Source organism: Xenopus tropicalis, chromosome 3 (genome assembly GCF_000004195.4).
Source record: "Xenopus tropicalis strain Nigerian chromosome 3, UCB_Xtro_10.0, whole genome shotgun sequence".
Lineage (NCBI taxonomy): Eukaryota > Metazoa > Chordata > Amphibia > Anura > Pipidae > Xenopus > Xenopus tropicalis.
In genome coordinates, this window is record NC_030679.2 from 55,879,941 (window position 1) to 55,902,173 (window position 22,233).

The following is a 22,233-nucleotide window of genomic DNA, read 5'->3' on the forward strand; positions in this document are numbered from 1 at the left end:
GGTAATTAAATGGCTAACAAGTTTGTACTGAACGGAACCTGCTACAAACCTTAAGCTGCCCTTCCAGAGCTTCAGACTTCTGTTCCAGATTAAGGTGCTTCTCTTTGTACTCCTTAAGGTTCGCCTCCAGTTGAATGCTGTACTCCTGCTTGTCATTTAACTTTGCTGTTACTTGTTCCAGTTGTGCGTTCACTTTGTTTAATTCCTGTTCAGATGCAACATGTGTTAATTTCATACAATAACCTAATATCTCATATAAGAATTTCCATTCTTTAACAAGAACCAACACCACAACGCTTATGCCCCATATCTAAGCAATAACAAAAAGTCAAAACATAATTGCATATTTCCAAAGAACAATGGTTTATATGCACCCCAGTTATGTCCTAAAATAACAGATTCCAAGTCCAGGAAAAAGCAAAGCAGTTTTTTTTAATCAATGAATGCAGCACCTGTTGCTTATCCTGCAGTGCATTTTGGGCTGTATCCAAGTGGTTCTGAAGATCTACTCTTTGCGCTGTCTTTGCTGCCTCTGCTGCTAACAAAAGTTCAGTTTTTGCTTTGATCTGCAAGTAGAGATACATGGATTATAGAGTTATACACATAGTTTTATAACACTGCAATTATCAGTGTGCTTTTTAATAACTATAATTATCTATACGTATTCTTTCATGCTGCAGATTCCAGGGACACCTAATTACTGGACATTGCACCAAGGAAAGTGCACTACAAGGAGCCACTCAGTGCCACAAGTACCATAACTAGCATATATGAAAAGCTTTAAGGGTATTGATAAGGGTTTTGTACATATGTTCATACCTGGATTTGTGGAGATGCTACAAAGGCCCAGACCTAGGACGTAAAGTTGTTAGCCCTAGCTCCCTTATTCTAATGCTAAAAGTACAAAAGCAAGGAGGGAGTGAGTTGACAGTGGGATGATCCTGTCTAAGGGTAAAATTTAATTCTGGCCCTGAATATGTTTAATAATTATAGGTTTAAGTGGAAGCAGACACTGAAATTGTCTTTGATTGACTGATTTATTAATTTATTTTTTTTTTACTGTGAACTTGTCAGTTTTAAAAACAGGGGCTGCAACAAGAAATTAAGAACAGCTGGCAGCAAGAAAATGTGGGTGTAGATCACCCGGCCTGTATTAAATGATTTATTTACCTGTAAATCCAGTTGAACCATTTTCTCTTTGCTCTCATTTAGCTGACTGGTGACTTCATTAAGTGTTGCCTCAAGTGCCAGGACACGATCTTGGGAGGCTCTGAGTTGGGACTTCTGCTCCTGAACCTGCTCATGCAAGTTTTCCTGGGCTTGTTTGTGACTTTCTGATTGATTTTTTAACTTCTCTGTAAGCTGGGTTAACTAATAAGAGGAAAAAGATTATGCAATTTAAACATATGCCTCCATTCAAGGCTAATCTCACACCAGGCACTTTGGAGACAAAATCCAATTCAATCCAAGAGGTGGATGCCTTTCTTTTTACTGCACACTGACCACAAGGTGGGTTGGAGAAAATTGGTGAATGTTCCAGCATGTGTCATTACCCAAAGGACCATACAGCTAAAACACTTCATTTTAATCAACTGAAACCACCCCTAGGGGTTAAATTTACATTGTTGTAGAGAATTTTGACACTAGCAAACAGTTATACATGTTAGTTAATCTGAAGGGAAAGGACCTTCATTGTCTTCAAAATACACAATAAGCTACGGCCACACACTTTATAAACATTTTCTATTTGGTAGCAAAGGATATGGTAGTCATGATAAACAACCTGTCGAGCCAATCATCCTAAAAAGTTATGCACTTGATAAAGCCTATTTGCAGAAGTCTAAATACAAATACAATAGTCTAATAGTCTCCAACTACTTCTACGATTAAATGAAATATAGATTCATTGCACCAATACCTTGCACATATTGTTGACCACATTTTTAACAAGAAAAAAAAAAAAACACATTACCTGTTCCTGCAAAGCGTGGTTTTTCTCTTGAAGTTGGTTTAGAACTGCAGTTTCTCCTTCACCAGCTTGAATTTTGGCATATAAATCTTCTCGTTCTTTTTCAAGAAGAGAAATGTTCTTTTTGCTTTTCTCCAATAGTGCTTCAAGGTTCTGGATTTTCTGGTCTTTGTCCCCAATCTGCCGTAAGACTTGTTCTAAATCATTCTGGGGAACAAAAATCAACAATTGGATCCAACAAGGAACAAAGCATGCACACTTGCTTTCAGATTTCAAAACTGACCAATAATGTACTCAGCAGTGTGCTAACAGTAAATATGAAAGCAGAAAGAAGGAAAACAATACATAAAACTGAAAAAAAGCTGCAAGAGTAAGAAGACGTGTGTTTTTAAAGACAAAAATGCATATATTTTGTGGTAGAATTGGTTTTTGGGGCTGCAGATATCATGAATGTTAATGCTGACTTGTTAACAGGCTGTGTGCCTGGCAGTTTTTAAACTTGCAGTCTCAAAGGGGCAAATCGTATTTATCAAATGGTAAACCATAACTTTCACTTACTGGTAAATATGCTTTCAAAAATCCCATAGAAATGAATAGAAAGTGGGTGAATTTTTCTGTTGTGAGCTCTAATCTCAGATTTTTATAAATCTGCCCCTAAGTCTCAGCTCACAGCCACCCATACCACTTTACTTTAAACAGTAAACTTACAAAGAATCTGACACCTGTGCCCCATCCTATAGCTCGTTATATGTTGGGCTGTTAGAGCTTCAATTTGGCTTTGGTAAGTAGCTTTCCATATACACTTGGTTTTAGTCACATCATGCAAAGTAAGACTCAGGGAAAACAATTCTGGGCAATATAGTTTATTCTTAAACTAGATGTATCTTTGATGGGAGAATAGCTACAACAGCATAAATGTATAGGGTGAAAGAAATGGTTTATGCGTTTCTGCTGACAAATACATGCTTTCTAAATATTAGTGGAATGAATAGGGCTTTTGCTGAATGCACATTTTGTATATTGTTCTAACAAAGAAACATGTATGGTTTTTGTTATTTCTTGCACTAAATACGGCAAATTCTAAAACTAAAATTAAGGTCACATTCTATTTGTCAATCGAATAACCAGTCCACTAAGAAGCTCTCTGTATCATAAGCTGCTATCTATCTAATAGCATAAAAAGGCTTCATCTGGCAGGTAGGAATAATTGAGTTTACACAGGGGGATTTTCAGTAGACTAGTGATTGTTTTGATTGTGCTTGTAAGTAGGACACCATTGACCTATAGAACAGCATCAAAATCTGTAAACATTCGAGTATTATTACACTACACTTTGCCCAGTTTACTGCCCCTGTTGGATTTTGCCATCAAGTCCGTTCTTACTTGGGCTTCTCTCAATTTGGATGTGGTATTCTGCTGGAGGTTGGTCTGTTCCTGATGCTGTTGCCTTATCTTTTCCAATTGATGCTGCAAGTCAGTAGACGCGGAAGTCTTTTCTTTGAGCTGTAGTGGTAATTAAATAGAACCGATATGAAACTGATACAAACACAGAATATTTAAAATTCCTACTTATAAATATACCCCCTGTGCCAGGGCTTAACTGCATGTTCTTCTTACAAATGAGTATCAGACAATGATAAAAATCAGTTTCAATTTTCTTTTTTAACTTTTGATTACAGCTTTCTATAGCAGAAAGTTTGAACAGGAAAAAAATACAAATGCTCTGGCAAAATAAACCTGATTTTTGGTTGCTAAGGGACACTATAGGCATGGATTCCATGTGCACCTAGGCATCTAAAACAAATACTGCAGGGCACACTGTTCTCTGGGGAGACGCCACTCCCTTGTATAACACAAGCAAAAAAAGGGTATGGGCACTCAACAGGCAATGGAGACAGAGGAAATCCCCTTTGGTTTACTCAGTTAAACAGAAATCCAACAAAGTTTTGAGGCAGGCCCAGACTCACAATCTGTGGATTCTGGCAAATGCCAGAGGGGCTGCTGTAAGATGCCATACACAGTCACTATTTAGTGGGCTGGTGGGGGGCTGTTAGGCCCTGGCATTTCAAGTACACAGAGGCCCAATTTTAAATCCCAGCCTTGGTCTTTTTTGGGGAATGCTTTTTTGTTTCATAACCACATGCTATATTAACTTCTGCTTTGGAAAGAGGTAAAACAAATAGGCCAACACACTTTTTTTTTAACTGTTTTTATTTTTCAAAGTATAGGTATGGGATCCCTTATCCGGAAACCCGTTATCCAGAAAGTTCAGAATTACAGAAAGGTTATCTCCCATAGATTCCATTATAAGCAAATAATTCTAATTTTTCCTTTTTCTCTGTAATGATAAAACAGTACCTTGTACTTGATATCAACTAAGATATCATTAATCGTTATTGAAGGCAAAACAATGCTATTAGGTTTATTCAATATTTAAATGATTTTTAGCAGACTTAAGGGATCTTCCCGTAATTTGGTCCCCATAACTTCAGTCTGCTAAAAATCATTTAAATATTGAATAAACCTAATAGCATTGTTTTGCCTTCAATAAGGATTAATTATATATTAGTTGGGATCAAGTACAAGGTGCTGTTTTATCATTACAGATTACAGATCCCTTATCAGGTCCCAAGCATTCTGGATAACTGGTCCCATACCTGTACAAACATTTTGGTTGTGACAGGAAACATTTTAGCCCTGAACAGGGAACATTAGCTAGGGAAGCACAGGGATTTGTTTTAATGAGTATTAAAATAAAAAAAAAAAGTTCCTTGTAATAATTTATTTTGTAAGTGTGACTTTTGAATAAAAAAAAAAAAGAGAGAGATTACAGTGTGTATAAATATACCACGTTAAGTTACTGTTCAATGACTTTCACAAGGTGAGAGGCAGCAGCTTTCAGTGACAGGAGGAAAGCTGCTAGAAATAAAAGCAGGAGCTGACAACCCTACCTGCTCCTCAGCACGTGAGAGTTTCAGCTGTAGATCAGCCACCTGCTGCTCCTTGTCCATCAGTTTCTCAGCAGACAGCTGCCTCTGCTCCTTCAGCCTCCCATGAGCTTCCCCTAGTTGGCGCTCTGTCTCCAGTAACTTGCTGTGAAGCTAAATACACAGTGCTGGGGTCAGTTTTCAGGTATTTTCCACTGGTTAATCACCCATACAGCAGGATCTTCATATTAACACTGGATACATTTCTTCAATGCATCATTAACAGCAACCCAGCAGGGGTTGGCTCAGTCTCAATCTTCGGTGTTATGAAACTCTCATGGTGCGTATAAAGGAGTCTCAGGCTACTTGTAAGGTCTGCTCTTAAAAGCAGACCTGTGCCTAGCAGTTGGCAAGAGGTGATAGGTTACCAGTTTGTGTGAAAAACTGGGGACACTTTCAGAAAACAAGGCTGAACTAATGCATTTAAAGATGACATTGAAATAAGACATATGTCCAAACTTTTGCCCAAGGAAACCTGCCTATGGCATCCAACCCTTTCTTAAAACTGTCAAATATATCTGCTATTACATCTGCTTCAGAGACGGCATTCCACAACTTTACAGCTCTCACTGCAAAAATATCTTTGTCTTCCTTAATGTTAATGGAACATGGGGTGCTTTCAGTCAGTTTGATTGCTGTATTTTTTCAGCTATTTAAAGGAGAATGCAAGTCAAAATTTAAAAAGCATACTGCCCAATAGTCCTCCTATTGTTTAGTAAAAACACCACACTTTTGGCTCACCTAATCAAATATTTACTCAGTCACACTTACTTTACATTTTCTAGAAGAGGCAGCCATCTCTAAAAAGGTATTCTCCCTTCCTTTCCCTCCTTGCTTCATACTGCACATGTGTTTCATTCCCTCCCCCCCCCCCCCCCCTCTGCCAGATCCGCTTCTGATTGGCTGGTGGGCATGTGTAGCTCAGAACAGCAGACAGGATCAAGTAACACACATGCTCAGAGAATAGGAAGGCTGCCGCTGGCAGCCTACAGGAAGGACAGAGAGATTTCAGTGATGTCACTGTAGTCTTCACGCTGCTGTAGGCTGCCAGCACCATATCTCAGAGAAGCAAGCAGGGATCTGGGAATTTAGATATGCAGTAAGTACTTAAAAAGAATGCCTTTAGACTTACTTTTAATTTATATTAACCTTTCATTGTCCTTTAAAGGAAAAGGAAAGTAATTTTGGCATTTTACTCGCAATAGATTAGCCACATTAGTGCCACCTAGAACACTTTATTTGTTCTGCAGAAACCATTAACATACCTGAGTAAAGAGCCCTAGAAGCTCCCTCTGTTTAAGATAGCAGCTGTTATTTTAGTTTGGTTTCAGTAGCTTCAGTGATGCAGATGTGGCTGCTGGTAGCTAAGATTACACAGAGTTTGGAGGGGGAAGCCAATTCTGATGGAAGGGGGAGAGGGAGAGAGGATCAAACTGAGTAGACTCTTCAGTTTTAGACTTCCTTCTCTCAGAAAAATCCTTCAGGGCAGGAGTCTACTTAGTTTGCCCCGCTCTCCCCCTCCCCCTCCCTTCTCCTCCTCCCCCTCCCATAGAATTGGCTTCCCTTTTTTTTATTGCCCTATCATCCCCTGCAATACATCAGTTTGCATTTATTAGGAGTTTCGCTGATTTTTCAAATGATATGGTTAACTTATCAGTAACTATCTTTAGAACAAGACCTAACTAACAGGTTCTAAAAGACAGAGAGTAACTCATTAAGTTAACAAAACTATTACTATTTTAGTAAATTGGTTCTTAAACCAATGGCTGCTGTAGCCCTAGGTGGGGATGCTTTTGCTTTGTGCATAAGTGTAGTGTGTACAGTGGGTTACAATTTATAAAAAAATCACCTGCACTCCATTTATCACAAATTTAAGTGGTGGATATCTGGCTAGGAATCATCATAGAACACTGTCTTGAGTAAAAGAGGAATGGCACTTATATGTATTTAAGGATGCATTCAATTTTATTTAGCTACAAGCAGTCTGGAGCTTAATATTTCTGGCTAAATGCCTTGAATACATGTAAGCACCATTCCTGTCCAAGACAGCGTCACAATATGTTGCAAGACATGAAAGGCCCTGCACTTGTCACTATCCTTCGAATCAGGGTACTGCCACCTGTATGTGCTAAAGCTTGGTACCTTAGAATGCAACTCTTTGCATAAGCAAAGACATAAAAAAAAAACATTAAACAAGTATTCTGCAATAAAAAATAACTAAATACACAACAGAACAAGTCTACATACAATTCTCTGTTTTCTATTAATTCAGAATATTAAGACCAGTCACCTGATTGATCTCACTTTGCTGCTGCAAACTAAGCTGCTCCTTCTCTTCCCGTTGCTGCTGAAGCTGCTTAAATTCGGCTTTGAGATGCTGATATTTGGTTTCGACTTCTGAGAGTTCCGCTTTTAGTTTCTGATTTGTCTCAGCCTTCTCGCCCACCTCAGCCTTAACGGTCTGCAGCGACATGTCTCTTGCAGAGAGCCGAGCTTGCAATTGCTGGAACTCCACGTCCTTCTGATTGAGAAGGACTTGCAGGTTTTTCCTTGCAGTGGACTCCTCATTTTGTTTCTCCTCAAGCTGGGTGTAATCCAATTCCTTCTTCAAAAATTTTTCCATCAAACTCTACAAAAAAAAAAAAAAAAAAAAGGCTTGTTACAAATTGTTCTCTCATATTCCAAAGTAATCAAGAACTACCATGTTCCGTGTATATATCTATATCAATTTGGATACTAGCTCTCTCTTATATTCAGCTGCAGTTTTTTTAATAAGCAAGCACGTCATCAATAATGCCACAGTGACCTCTCTATGAAACGGACGCTTTGAGGCTTTAGGATGCTCCTGATATGCCTGTAGAAATGTTTACAAGGTGACTAAGCTCTGGCACGTTATACTTTCTGTCACATTTGTACACATATTAAAAAAATGTTTTGTAGGGTGTGGATTCCTTTCCAAGATAAACTTTGAACCATGAACATGCAATACCCGTAACCGATATTTAAATGCTTGTCAGTCTTGACAAGGTGCAATGTATTAAACTGCCCTGTGGAACACAGGAGTCATTTATGCTCAAAAATGGGTGTAATGGAAAGTTTAAATTGACAATGTACAGTATTTGAGTCCAAACATATGCTTGCGTTTCTATATGGGTGCAAATTACATCCATCCTCTCTTTTAAAAACTGGTATGCAAGTGAGCCTACTGCCACTGGGGAACCTTTTTCTCCAGGGTTCCCACAGCAAGTTGTGTCCATAGGCGAACTAGATGTGCCCATGGAAATGATAGATATGACTTGCAACCAATTTGTATCAAAACTATGCACTTTTTTTTCTTTTTTACCATTAACATATCCATTCAAATTGGGAAGCTTATGAAACATGCCTGTGGGGATGGCAGCAGAAAAAAGGGGGAATTTTACATTTTTTGTGATTAGAAGAAGGGTATCACTGGGCAATGCCATTAAAATAACAGACGTACCTTAAGATATCTAATTTTCTTTTCTAAAAAACAATTGACAGTAAGGCGCATAAGCCAAAATGTGCTTACTTACATCATGTTTTTGATTTAACTCAGTCAAAGCAGTTTTGAGTTGCTGCAATTCCTGGACATAAACTGCAACTTCTTGAGGGCCTTTAGCAAGTTCAGCTTTCAGTTGAGTAATAGTCACCTAAACATGAAGGGAATAAGACGACTTAAAAAATAGAAACAACAAACACTGGATATGTTTGCAGATATGCTAACTTTATGTCAGGTTTCATTATTATTTTCAAGTTATGTCCTTATTCAGATGCAGCATTGCACAGGATTAATGTACATTTTTCCATTTGACAAGAAATCCTGGGTAAATAAATACATCCTATGGGAAAGCCACATACAAAGCTGGAGTTATATGGAGTGATTTGGGTTCTGTGGCTTTAGTCCCACTTGGAAAGACTGGGAGGAAGACGTTTGAGCCAGCAATTCTAAACTCCTCCATGGTTAATCAAGTCTAAATGACTCCATGGGACATCTATTCTCATCTCCTCCATGGGACATCTATTTAAACCATTGTAAAATGTTCACAATGTAAGCCATAGATTGTTTCAGCTGACAGTCAGGCCTGAAGTCTATAGGCTGCAAGGACATTGTTCTGTCCAGAAATCAGAAGCAATTGGTACTGGGAACATCTCCCTTTAGTCCAGTGGTTCTCAACCTTCCTAATGCTGCGACCCTTTAGTACAGTTCCTCATGCTGTGGTGACCCCCAACCATAACATTATTCCTAAAACCATCGGAAATATGTGTTTTCTGATGGTCTTAGGCGACCCCTGTGAAAGGGTCATTCGACCTCCAAATGGGTCCCGACCCCCAGGTTGAGAACCACTGCTTTAGTCAATTGCTTCTGTGTAGCTTTAGTTTTATGTAATCCATAAGAGTTAAGATTCCTAATTAAATATAAGTGACAAATGGGCACTCTTATCATTGCCCAAATGAATCCACTCACTGTTGATGTCAAAGTAACACTGATCTTAGACCTGTGACTCGCAAGCATTTGTGGGCTCAGCCTTAAAACATCATACTTGTGTATTGTAGGCCTAGAACCTCTAAGAATATTTATTAACTAAATAAAATATGTCCCGCAGAAGCTATATGCAGCATAGCTGCAGAACATGGCAGGTTATTTTCTGTGTAGTGAAATGTGAAACAGCCACACACCCACTGAAGGCATTACAGTATGTTGTATATTGCAACAAAATGATAACCCTTGTTAAAATTGTAATAACTAGGCATGAAGAAGGAAGACACCCTCTACAGTAAGTCACAGCTATCTACTCAGATTTAAACCTGATCATTTTCAAACCTCAGGCTCCCAGACAAAGCTAATTAAGAAGGAAGTCCTTGACCACCAATAAATCATGTTTGCGCAGTAATTCATTGTAGAACCAAAGCCAGTTATTTCTGACTTCTCAAATGACACATGCTACAGCAAGCAATTCTATGAATAGCAGACTAAAAAAAGGAGGCTAAGAACATCCTTTGTTGGTTTAGACTGCACAGCACTATATTTATACTAAACAATAGCCAGCATGCTTGCAAACCTAATTCCAACATTGACCCCAACACTTGTACTTATTTTCAGTGTATTCATTAACTAATAGGAAGCTACAGAGCAGTAACAGTTGTATCACTGACCTTGTATGCTCCATATAAACATTGCACAATTTAGTCACAGGTTTCCTTATTCCTTATTTTTCACAAAGGGAAAGCATTATATCAAAACAAAAGTTCATTATGTAATTTTTTTTTTACTTATATTCTGGTGGTACAGTCTGTGGAGAATTTTCAGGTTTGCAACAGTTGAGGTTAGCAGTATGACACTTCCTATTCAGATACATACATGAGAATATGCAGTGGTTGGGTACAGTAGCGCTATACAACTTCCTAGAAACAGAGGGCCACAATAATGACTGACCATGTTCTCCACTGCCAAAACAAATAAAAGGGCATAAGGAGATGGAAAAGATAAGAAAGGATAGATTTGAAGCATGGATCATTGCTGTTATAGGGTTTTTGTATAAAATAAGCTATATGCCTTTGAGGCCATACAATGACTTGATATCAAAACAAGGACCACACACACATTATGGCCATCTTCCTATTGTTTTGATCATTTATGCAGAGCACACAAACAACTGAAATGGCAGAAAGTAAAGAGGAGCTGCAGCTCTTCTTGACTTTCTCATGTGCCGATATTCCAAAATGGGGCACTGGCAAATTAAATTTTCTAACCTGTCCAGTCCTGGAATGACCCATATCCAAAGTACTTGAATATCGGTCCATAATTCATTTCATATAAAATTATTAGTACATGCTGGGGTTTATTCAAAGGGGTTACACTTGATGGACATTTTTCCTTTTTTATCTGAAATTAACTATGTAACAATATGAATGTTCAGCCTAAGGCATATTTCCTGCTTAAACCATTGACAGCCTTTAGCATTCCTTTAAGAAAATGAAAAACATCCTCGGTATGTCATTCTTTCCATACAAGGAGAATGGGACAAAAATGTCCCATGCTAAAGCATGAAGCAACATGTTTAATATGCTAAGCCCCGGTTTTCACAGAAACCAATAAAACTGCATTAACAACCTGATGGAAGTATTTAACCCATACAGACAAGACAATAGGAAGCTTCATAGGAGTACTACTGAAAATTCCACTCAGCCCAATATACACACATCACTGTCAGGCTACAGCAGATGATGACAAGACTGACTGTGTTAACATTCAGATTCAAGCACAAGGACACAATGATACCACCTGCCATATTTTACACATCCACCTGCATTTAATCATGTGTAACCAGCACATAGATTGGTTTTAACATTTTGGAACCCCGGTAGCTACTGTGAGAGATGCAATGGGAAAGAGCGTTATTTGGTGTATTTCCACCAGTATTCAAGGTAAAATACCTGGTTTTACAGCAGGTAATGCTGTTTTGGAGTAAATCTCCTTTAAGGTTTGATTTGGCCAGCTGTAGGGAGCTGCCTGATTAGGCTGCAGGTGAGCAGCCAATAAAAAGGGTTGTGTGATTTACAGAGGGGGATTGAACTGTGACTATGTGAAGGTCACTCTCAGAGCAGGGCACAGAGCAGGAGGGCTGCCTGTGTGAGGAACTCCCAGAGGAGCTGGGGGTGCCACCTGCCACTGCCAGGAAGCAGAGGGAGTGCTGACCGAATGAATGAGTGCTGAGAGGGCTCAGCAAGGCTTAGTGTGAAGCCTGAGTGTTCCAGAGCGTGGAAAATAACCCTGGAAGGTGAGAACCCTGAAGAAGGGACATCTCAAAACCCTGAACTGTGTATGAACTATTGTCTTTATGTTTCTGTTGGGAAGAATGGGCCCTTAATAAACCTGAGTTTTGCCTGAAGACTTGGTGTCCCTGTCTCTATGCTCCAGATCCTCTGCATGCCTGCCTGCCTACCAATGCTAATTCCCCCAAAATTGCGTGTACAGGCATTCAGCATGTCGCACTACATTAAAAAAAACAGTAACGTTTGCCAATATTTAGCTCAGACAATGTGTGCAGGTATCATATACACACATAAAACCATATAAACACATATGTACCCTTACCCATTCTACTATTAATATCACAGAGTGTTTTAAACAATTATATAACACAGAATTAAGTCCTAAATACTGTAGAGCTGAATATTTCCACAATCAGAAAATTAAGTATTGTTGGAGTTATCATACAGAGCTTGTTTTGTTTCTAGGTGATCATCTTTCCAGCACTTACGCCAAGCATGGATGCTTTACCTCAGAGTTAGAGATTTGTGCCTGCAGCTGTCTGCACTCATCTTTCAGCTTCTCTGATTCTTTTTCAGCATCTAGCGTTGTTTTGTCCATCAGCGTCTGGACCTGGACAAGCTCCTTCTTCAACACAGCAACATCTTCAATCCCAGGTCGCTGAAGCTGCAAGGCAACAAAACTATAGCTATACATAAGGCTAGAAGATTAGCCATAAAAACCATCTGCATACACCTTTGTATGACAAACATTTGCACACCTTTATGCAGATCCAAAGGACACAATGGCACAGGCTAATAGTCTAGTGATAATAGGTCAACATATTTTACTAAAAAAATGTAAAAGCAAAAGGAAATTTTAAAGGTTTCCTTTAATGCTATAACCATTGCTGCCACATATCTGCTATGTTCTTTGTGCTTTTATACTGCAGATAATGTCTTCTTCAAATTTAACCAAGACTATTTAAACAAATTAAAAAAATACAACCTTATATTTTGCTGCTCAGTACTGGGAGTACCAATGCAGGCATAGTCTTTATAGGATGCATATGTACAGTATTTTGAAAAATGCCCCTGCTGTGAAGAGTTCTATAATTGGCCCTTTCTGCTTGCAGACCCCCCCAATGACCTAGTACCCCAGCACCTGAGTACTATTCACATATTCCTGCTAGATACTTGCAAGGGAATTAGAAAACAATAGGAGTATAATTAGGATCTGGTGATTCAGCTGACCACTGAAAAATAGCATCAGCATAGTTTGGACATGTTACAAAACTCGGCACAGATATAGTCATTCATTCTGAATGAATGAAGGGTAACAGAATTCTGTCTCACATCTAAAATGACTTTGGGTAAACAGAACAAAACTACTGCAAAAATGCCCTCATGGTGTATTTACCAGCTCATTCTTCAAGTCTTCAATCACGTGTAACTTTGAATCCAGATCTTGTGTTAAACCTTTTACTTTCTCCCGTGCAGCTGCCAAGTTACTCTTCTCTTCATCATATGATGCCTTTAAATCTGATTTTAGCATTGGAGAAATAAAAGAAAATAACAGATCAATAAGTGATATATTAATCTGCCATATGATACTGAACAAAAAGATTCTGATGTGAATCCAAGCGCATTTGTGCAGAACACCTACCAACTACTTCAGTAGCCTGTTGAGCTGCTTTCTGTTCAAATAAATCCTTCATTTGCTTTATATTAAACATTTCTGTCTGGGCCTCTTCTAACTTCTGTTCTAAAGACTGAAGCTCTGTGAGGACAATGCAAACAAAGTAATTTTAAATTAATATTTATGAATAATGTACAAACACCAAACAAAAGGCAACATACATTTAAAATATGAAAACATATTATATTTAGGTAGGGTTATTCACATTGCACTCATTTAGCCCTACAGCTAAGAACTAAAATGGAAAATGGCCGATATGCCACTTAACAAACGTAGAGACAAACTGGGAAAAATAAAAATCAACAGCAAAAATACCAGGCACTTATTCCCAGGTACATAAAATGTATTATATTATATTTCCTGTAACAGCTCAGGCTTAAAGAAATGCCATAAAGTCATTTCTGACCACTGCTTATTATAGCAGGAACAAAACGGCTGCCATCACCACCACTATGAATTCTTTCCTACTGACATGAATGGCAAAGGAAAACAAACAGACAAGAAATCCTGTTTCTTTTGAAAGAGAACACAGTACAGCGTTTCTGTGGGTGCTTATGGCTGTATTTACTTAGCTTATTTAGTTTTTACCTTTTCTTCTCCTTTAACATTCAATGATCTTAGGTAATTGTGCAAAAATGAAGAGGATGGCATTACCCAGGATGCATTTATGGTTGATGTGGGGTGTCCAAGAGAGCTTTTGATTAGTGACAGTGCAAAGCTATTTGTGAAAGACTGTAGTTTTGATTAGAAAACAAATCAATTCTTATAGGTGCCCCTAAGAAACAATCTGGGCATTAGAAGTGCTACCCAGTTTATTATAGGATAGATATGCAGCTGGTCCTTCAAATATTGTTCAGTTCAAATATATACAGTGGTGTGAAAAACTATTTGCCCCCTTCCTGATTTATTATTCTTTTGCATGTTTGTCACACAAAATGTTTCTGATCATCAAACACATTTAACTATTAGTCAAAGATAACACAAGTAAACACAAAATGCAGTTTTTAAATGAGGGTTTTTATTATTTAGGAAGAAAAAAAATCCAAACCTACATGGCCCTGTGTGAAAAAGTAATTGCCCCCTGAACCTAATAACTGGTTGGGCCACCCTTAGCAGCAATAACTGCAATCAAGCGTTTGCGATAACTTGCAACGAGTCTTTTACAGTGCTCTGGAGGAATTTTGGCCCACTCATCTTTGCAGAATTGTTGTAATTCAGCTTTATTTGAGGGTTTTCTAGCATGAACCGCCTTTTTAAGGTCATGCCACAACATCTCAATAGGATTCAGGTCAGGACTTTGACTAGGCCACTCCAAAGTCTTCATTTTGTTTTTCTTCAGCCATTCAGAGGTGGATTTGCTAGTGTGTTTTGGGTCATTGTCCTGCTGAAGCACCCAAGATCGCTTCAGCTTGAGTTGACGAACAGATGGCCGGACATTCTCCTTCAGGATTTTTTGGTAGACAGTAGAATTCATGGTTCCATCTATCACAGCAAGCCTTCCAGGTCCTGAAGCAGCAAAACAACCCCAGACCATCACACTACCGCCACCATATTTTACTGTTGGTATGATGTTCTTTTTCTGAAATGCTGTGTTACTTTTACGCCAGATGTAACGGGACACGCACCTTCCAAAAAGTTCAACTTTTGTCTCGTCGTTCCACAAGGTATTTTCCCAAAAGTCTTGGAAATCATTGAGATGTTTTTTAGCAAAATTGAGACGAGCCTTAATGTTCTTTTTGCTTAAAAGTGGTTTGCGCCTTGGAAATCTGCCATGCAGGCCGTTTTTGCCCAGTCTCTTTCTTATGGTGGAGTCGTGAACACTGACCTTAATTGAGGCAAGTGAGGCCTGCAGTTCTTTAGATGTTGTCCTGGGGTCTTTTGTGGGCTCTCGAAAGAGTTGTCTCTGCGCTCTTGGGGTAATTTTGGTCAGCCGGCCACTCCTGGAAAGGTTCACCACTGTTCCATGTTTTTGCCATTTGTGGATAATGGCTCTCACTGTGGTTTGCTGGAGTCCCAAAGCTTTAGAAATGGCTTTATAACCTTTACCAGACTGATAGATCTCAATTACTTTTGTTCTCATTTGTTCCTCAATTTCTTTGGATCTTGGCATGATGTCTAGCTTTTGAGGTGCTTTTGGTCTACTTCTCTGTGTCAGGTAGGTCCTATTTAAGTGATTTCTTGATTGAAACAGGTGTGGCAGTAATCAGGCCTGGGGATGACTACAGAAATTGAACTCAGGTGTGATAAACCACAGTTAAGTTATTTTTTAACAAGGGGGGCAATCACTTTTTCACACAGGGCCATGTAGATTTGGAGTTTTTTTTCTCCCTTAATAACGTAAACCTTCATTTAAAAACTGCATTTTGTGTTCAATTATGTTATCTTTGACTAATAGTTAACGGTTTTTGATGAGCAGAAACATTTAAGTGTGACAAACATGCAAAAGAATAAGAAATCAGGAAGGGGGCAAATAGTTTTTCACACCACTGTAGATGATGCCTAGGGTTCACTTCACAGAATGGTGGAGCGAAACGGTTATCACTCCAAGGAGCTAAAGTACATCCTCACAGTTTCTCAAAAAGATGCTGTCCAATGAAATTTTCAAACCTGCTCAATAAACTAATCAATATAGTATATTAAATATAAAAAGTTAGCATCCTCCACCTTACATACACATACTGAAAATCGCATGATATTATTTTATCAGTATGTGTAAGACCAGCTTAACATCAAATTTTGAAATGTGCACTTAAATAAATACATTATGTACCTGTAGCTGCAATTGTGGTCATCCCATCTGAAATTGTGTTCTAAGGGTAGAGAGAAAAAAAAATTAAAGGAGACATATATCATTAGTAAAAATTCCCCTAATGCGGTAAGCAATAAAGAATAATATATGGTGCTGGGTTACACTGGGCTAAAAATGATAATAAACTAACTAAAATGGCAACTTTATTTGGGCTCCCTATAAATCTGCTATGCACCCTGTCCGTGTTTCAAATGAGGAGTGGGCATATGCTAACTGTCCCTGACAGAAGCACAGTAGGAAAGGGAAAGCCAATCACAGGCCTGCAGTCACACAAGCAAATACAGGGTTTGATCATTAAGTTTCTACTCTAAAGAGCTGTGTACTAAGTCCTGTCAGCTACCCTGCAAAGCCTGGAGAGAAAACATCAGTAAGTAAAACAGATGGGAGGGAGGGGTTGCATTTTTGGAGACATTTTTAATAAATAAGCCTGAACACATTCTTTGTATAATGCACTGGCACATTCTTGTTTTTTTTTTAACACAGTATGTCCCTTTTAAGAGATAATATTTATATTTCTTACAAAAAGAATAGTCTAGAAATACAAAATTAAACCAGGAAGTCACAGTTTAAAAGGTGACCTTAAGGGATCTCTAATTTGCAACATTCTTTAATCTTAGCAAAAACATGTAAACATTAAAAAAAACAATAGAATTGTTTCGCTACCGATATGGATTTATGCAGGTTAGTTAGTGCATGCTATGCAGAAGGTTTCAGCAAAGCCCTGTTCACAAAGTAATGCAGTGTGTGTGAATGTGTGGTTATACCCTTATCCAGATTCCACATAATAGCTCCCATACCTGCATTAAAATTTACACGGGTGTATATAATACTAATACTAATATTTTGCCTTTTTATTTTGCTTCCGTCCAACGTAAACAGTTGTTGTTGAGGTTAGTGGCTATAGAATCCAGATTTATTGTAGGATAGATTTGTTTTTATTATCTTTAATATTCTTAGAGTTCAACACAGATTAATCTTTATACTATGAAAATAATCCCCCGAGTATATTCAGTGTCAGAACTAGGGGTAGACAGAATAGGCACATGCCTAGGGAGCAAGTGTGAGGGGGCAGTAGGCACGTACCTATTCTGCTTCTAAATCTTCTATATCTATGATACTACTATATACATATCTATATATACCTAACTATATTAGGACCAGGTACCTAGGTGGTACCTAAGTCTGCATTGCAATTTATAGGGCATCAGTGAAAGTGGTCAATACAACCCCCCCCCCCCCATTCACTCAGCTTGCCATATGCTTATTTCAAATATTTTAAAGGAATTACTTGCTTCAGTTGCCCTTGAACATTTTCCAACTCTTTCTTCAACTCTTCTGAAAACCATTTTTCTTCCTAAGAGGCGTAACCAAAAGCAAAAATAATTTACTAAATGCAACTAAATAAATATGATGACTTTTGGCCTATGAATGTGCACAGGTTTGTGTTAGGAAGGAGACACTTTAAAACCAAGGCTAATGCCCCACAAAGAGAGATTACTCGCCTGCTATACATTTCTGCTAACGCGGGCGACTTATTTCTCTAAAATGCCTTTCCACCGGCAACAAATGGAAAGGCATACACATATTTTTGTTTATCTGAAGTCGTGCAAAGTTCTCTTGCAGGCAACATTAAAAGAAACAATAAAGAAATTCAGAAAATAGTTTTAGTGTCAGGCAACTTGCCCTCAACCTTAGCCAGACATGGCAAAGGCTGCAACACATCAGATATTCAGCAGTATTGTAAATTCTGGTTTGTATGTGTTTTCTGAAGGGTATGTAAGGGTGTGCAAGTTCAAACCTTTAATGAGGTCTGTAAATCTTTGACTTCCTGACGAAGTAAGAGCACTTCATCTCTGTAATCAAATAAGACATATCAATCATCAGATATCCAATTAATAATAAATGTTACTGATTAGTGGTATACAAGGAGAAACTCACAGCAAAAGGCATATTTACTTTATATTAAAGCTAGCAACACAACAGAGAATTTAACATTTGTTTAATATAATTCAATGACTTTCCACCAAACTGTAGGATTATTTGTTCACGTGTAGTCTCTGTCCTATACAGATGATGTGTGGTTTGGTTTTTTTTCCCTTTCCCTTTGGATGTCCTATTACATCAGTTATTAGTATAAGTTTTCTAAAGGGTATGTAATGTGATGCTTGAAAGTTTGTGAACCCTTTCAAATATTCTATATTTTTCTATGAATCTGACCTAAAACATCATCTGATTTTCAAATAAGTCCTAAAAGTAGACGAAGAAACCCCAAGTTAAACAAATGAAACAAAAATTATTATTGATGTTTTAGGTCACATTCATATAAAAATACAGAAAATTTTAAAGGGTTCACAAGCTTTCGAGAACCACTGTTAGTTTAAACCTTTAATAAGGTCTTAAAGTCTTTTAATTCCAGCTGAAGGGCACTTCCCTTTGGCTCAATAGCTTAGGCTTGACTAGAGAGGAAGTGCATAGAAAAACAAACAGTTATTAACTCTTTTACTGCCAAGCACGTATGGCATACGTGCTGGCAGTAAAAGGGCTTAAACGCCAACGACGTGTCTCATACGTCGTTGGCGTTTAAGCGCTGCCCTCTGCAGCGGCGGCATGTGCCGCCGCTGCAGAGGGCTTCTAACAATGACAGCCCCCCTGGGCAATGTGCCAGGGGGGCTGTCATCAGGGTCCTGCGAGCCGATCGCTCGCAGGACCCTCCAGGAAGCAGCAGATGCGATCGCATCGCATCTGCTGCTTCCTGCTTCCTCCCTCTCCCCCAGCGCCGGCCCAAATGACGAAGGAGGCGATCGGTCTTCAGGAACAGGTAAGGACTTTTTTTTTTTATTGCATTTACACACTTTTACACACTTATACACACATTTACATACATTTATACACACTTACATACATTTACACACACTTACAGCACACATTTTAGCATTTTTTTATTTTATTTTTTTTCATTTTTCACACTTTTATACACTTATTTACACTCATATACACACTTACACACTATCACACAACTTTTACACATGTACACACATGTATACACAAACACTTTGGTTTTTTTTTGTTTTGCTTTTTTTTTTTTTTTTTTTTCATATTACCACTTTGTTTTTATTTTCTTTTACCTAAAAACTGTTTATTTTGACAGCGTAACTATTGGATCAGATATTCTGGCCACGAATTACACTGTCATGTAACTTATTTTGTTGTTTCACTGATTTGCACAATTTTTGTGGTTTTATCACATTTTATCCCTATATAAGTGTTCCTGATCTGTTTTTAGCGTAGCTTTGCCATGTGTAACTTTGGTGTACAAAAATAACTTTACCTATTTTGAATTCATCAGAATGTGTACTTTCCAAAAATATATGGTTTTCTGGGGGTCACTGTATAGTTAGGGGGGGTTACTGCACATAATACACTGACGGGGCTCTGTGTGCAAAAGCTGTGTAAAGCTGTGAAATTGTGTGAGATAAATGCGGCAAATTGCAACATTTTTAGGCGATTTTCTGAAATCTCATAAAAACCGATAACTTTAGGAAAGCTTTGCGGCTTGGTACTTTGGTGTAGAAAGGACTCTTTACCCTTGTTGGATTTGTCAGAATGTGTACTTTCCAAAAATATATGGTTTTGTGGGGGTCTCTGTATAGTTAGGGGAAGTTTTGGCACATAATACACTGACAGGGGGCTCTGTGTGCAAAAGCTGAGCTGGCAGGCGAGAAATCCTTATGCGCTATTTTCATTTAGGGTTCAGTACATACTGCAGACTTTGGTATATCTATGCATATTGGGCATCAAACTGTTCAGTAGGCCTCTGGTGTTCCTATTTGGGGTGACTTGCCTTTGTACGCAAGAAATTGTGTGAGATAAATACGACAAATTGCAACATTTTTAGGCAATTTTCTGAAATGTCATAAAAACCAATAACTTTAGGAAAGCTCTGCAGATTGGTACTTTGGTGTAGAAAGGACTCTTTACCCTTGTTGGATTTGTCAGAATGTGTACTTTCCAAAAATATATGGTTTTGTGGGGGATCTGTATAGTTAGGGGAAGTTTTGGCACATAATACACTGACAGGGGGCTCTGTGTGCAAAAGCTGAGCTGGCAGGCGAGAAATCCTTATGCGCTATTTTCATTTAGGGTTCAGTACATACCGCAGACTTTGGTATATCTATGCATATTGGGCATCAAACTGTTCAGTAGGCCTCTGGTGTTCCTATTTGGGGTGACTTGCCTTTGTACGCAAGAAATTGTGTGAGATAAATGCGACAAATTGCAACATTTTTAGGCGATTTTCTGAAATGTCATAAAAACCAATAACTTTAGGAAAGCTCTGCAGATTGGTACTTTGGTGTAGAAAGGACTCTTTACCCTTGTTGGATTTGTCAGAATGTGTACTTTCCAAAAATATATGGTTTTGTGGGGGTCACTGTATGGTTAGGGGAAGTTTTGGCACATAATACACTGACAGGGGGCTCTGTGTGCAAAAGCTGAGCTGGCAGGCGAGAAATCCTTATGCGCTATTTTCATTTTGGGTTCAGTACATACCGCAGACTTTGGTATATCTATGCATATTGGGCATCAAACTGTTCAGTAGACCTCCGGTGTTCCTTTTTGGGGTGATTTGTCTTTATCTGATCTTTATCAAGAAATTGTGAGAGATAAATGCGGCAAATTGCAACATTTTTATGCGATTTTCGAAAATGTCATATAAATCTGCAAACTTAGGAAAGCTTTACAGCTTGGTACTTTGTAGCAATAAGAAATATTTACCCATTATAGATTCGGGGGGATGTGTATTTTCCAAAAATATATGGCTTTCTGGGGTGAATGTACTTTTTTTGTAGCATTATCCCACATAAAGGATGTAAATGTGTTGATTTTGCAGGAGCTGAAATGATAGATCATATGGGGGTATGTTCCCATTGGGGCCCCTACATGCCACATACTTAGGTAAACCTATACATATTGGGCATCAAACTGTTCAGTGGACCCCTGGCGTTCAAATTTAGGGTGTTTTATCTTGGTACCTAACACTATGTGGGAGATAAGATGCTGCAAAGTGGAAGCTTTGAGGGGATTTTTGGAAATGTCATCAAAATTGCTAACTTTAGAAAAGCTGTGCGGCTTGGTACTTTGGAGTAGAAAGACATGGGTACCCATTTTAGATTCGGGGGAATGTGTACTTTCCAAAAATATATGACTTTCTGGGGTGAGCGTACTTTTTTGTAGCTTTATCCCACATATAATGATGTAAATGTGTTGATTTTGCATGAGCTGAAATGACAGAAATGACAGTATATATGGGGGTATGTTCACATTGGGGCCCCTACATGCCACATACTTAGGTAAACCTATACATATTGGGCATCAAACTGTTCAGTGGACCCCTGGCGTTCAAATTCAGGGTGTTTTATCTTGGTACCTAATGCTATGTGGGAGATAAGATGCTTCAAAATGGAAGCTTTGAGGGGATTTTTGGAAATGTCATCAAAATTGCTAACTTTAGAAAAGCTGTGCGGCTTGGTACTTTGGAGTAGAAAGACATGGGTACCCATTTTAGATTCGGGGGAATGTGTACTTTCCAAAAATATATGGCTTTCTGGGGTGAGCGTACTTTTTTGTAGCTTTATCTCACATATAATGATGTAAATGTGTTGATTTTGCAGGAGCTGAAATGACAGAAATGACAGTATATATGGGGGTATGTTCACATTCGGGCCCCTACATGCCACATACTTGGGTAAACCTATACATATTGGGCATCAAACTGTTCAGTGGACCCCTGGTGTTCAAATTCAGGGTGTTTTATCTTGGTACCTAATGCTATGTGGGAGATAAGATGCTGCCAAGTGGAAGCTTTGAGGGGATTTTTGGAAATGTCATCAAAATTGCTAACTTTAGAAAAGCTGTGCGGCTTGGTACTTTGGAGTAGAAAGACATGGGTACCCATTTTAGATTCGGGGGAATGTGTACTTTCCAAAAATATATGACTTTC

At 38.5% G+C, this 22,233-nt stretch overlaps 1 protein-coding gene across 3 annotated transcripts in view; it reads right to left on the minus strand.

Annotated features, from left to right (window-relative positions):
- eea1 (early endosome antigen 1) overlaps positions 1–22,233 on the minus strand; it is a 61,355-nt gene that overhangs the window by 17,688 nt on the left and 21,434 nt on the right. For 2 of the 3 annotated variants that reach the window (XM_002935315.5, XM_012959889.3), the window contains 14 exons: positions 18,034–18,088; positions 17,524–17,589; positions 16,197–16,236; positions 13,394–13,507; positions 13,148–13,269; positions 12,260–12,415; positions 8,511–8,627; positions 7,247–7,585; positions 4,921–5,070; positions 3,353–3,472; positions 1,973–2,176; positions 1,171–1,371; positions 453–566; positions 50–205 (listed from right to left, as the gene is read on the minus strand). In XM_002935315.5, the coding sequence (XP_002935361.2) occupies positions 50–205; positions 453–566; positions 1,171–1,371; positions 1,973–2,176; positions 3,353–3,472; positions 4,921–5,070; positions 7,247–7,585; positions 8,511–8,627; positions 12,260–12,415; positions 13,148–13,269; positions 13,394–13,507; positions 16,197–16,236; positions 17,524–17,589; positions 18,034–18,088 (1,954 nt within the window). The remainder of the gene's footprint in view (positions 1–49; positions 206–452; positions 567–1,170; positions 1,372–1,972; positions 2,177–3,352; positions 3,473–4,920; positions 5,071–7,246; positions 7,586–8,510; positions 8,628–12,259; positions 12,416–13,147; positions 13,270–13,393; positions 13,508–16,196; positions 16,237–17,523; positions 17,590–18,033; positions 18,089–22,233) is intronic. The other variant, XM_004912917.4, reaches the window with a different exon arrangement.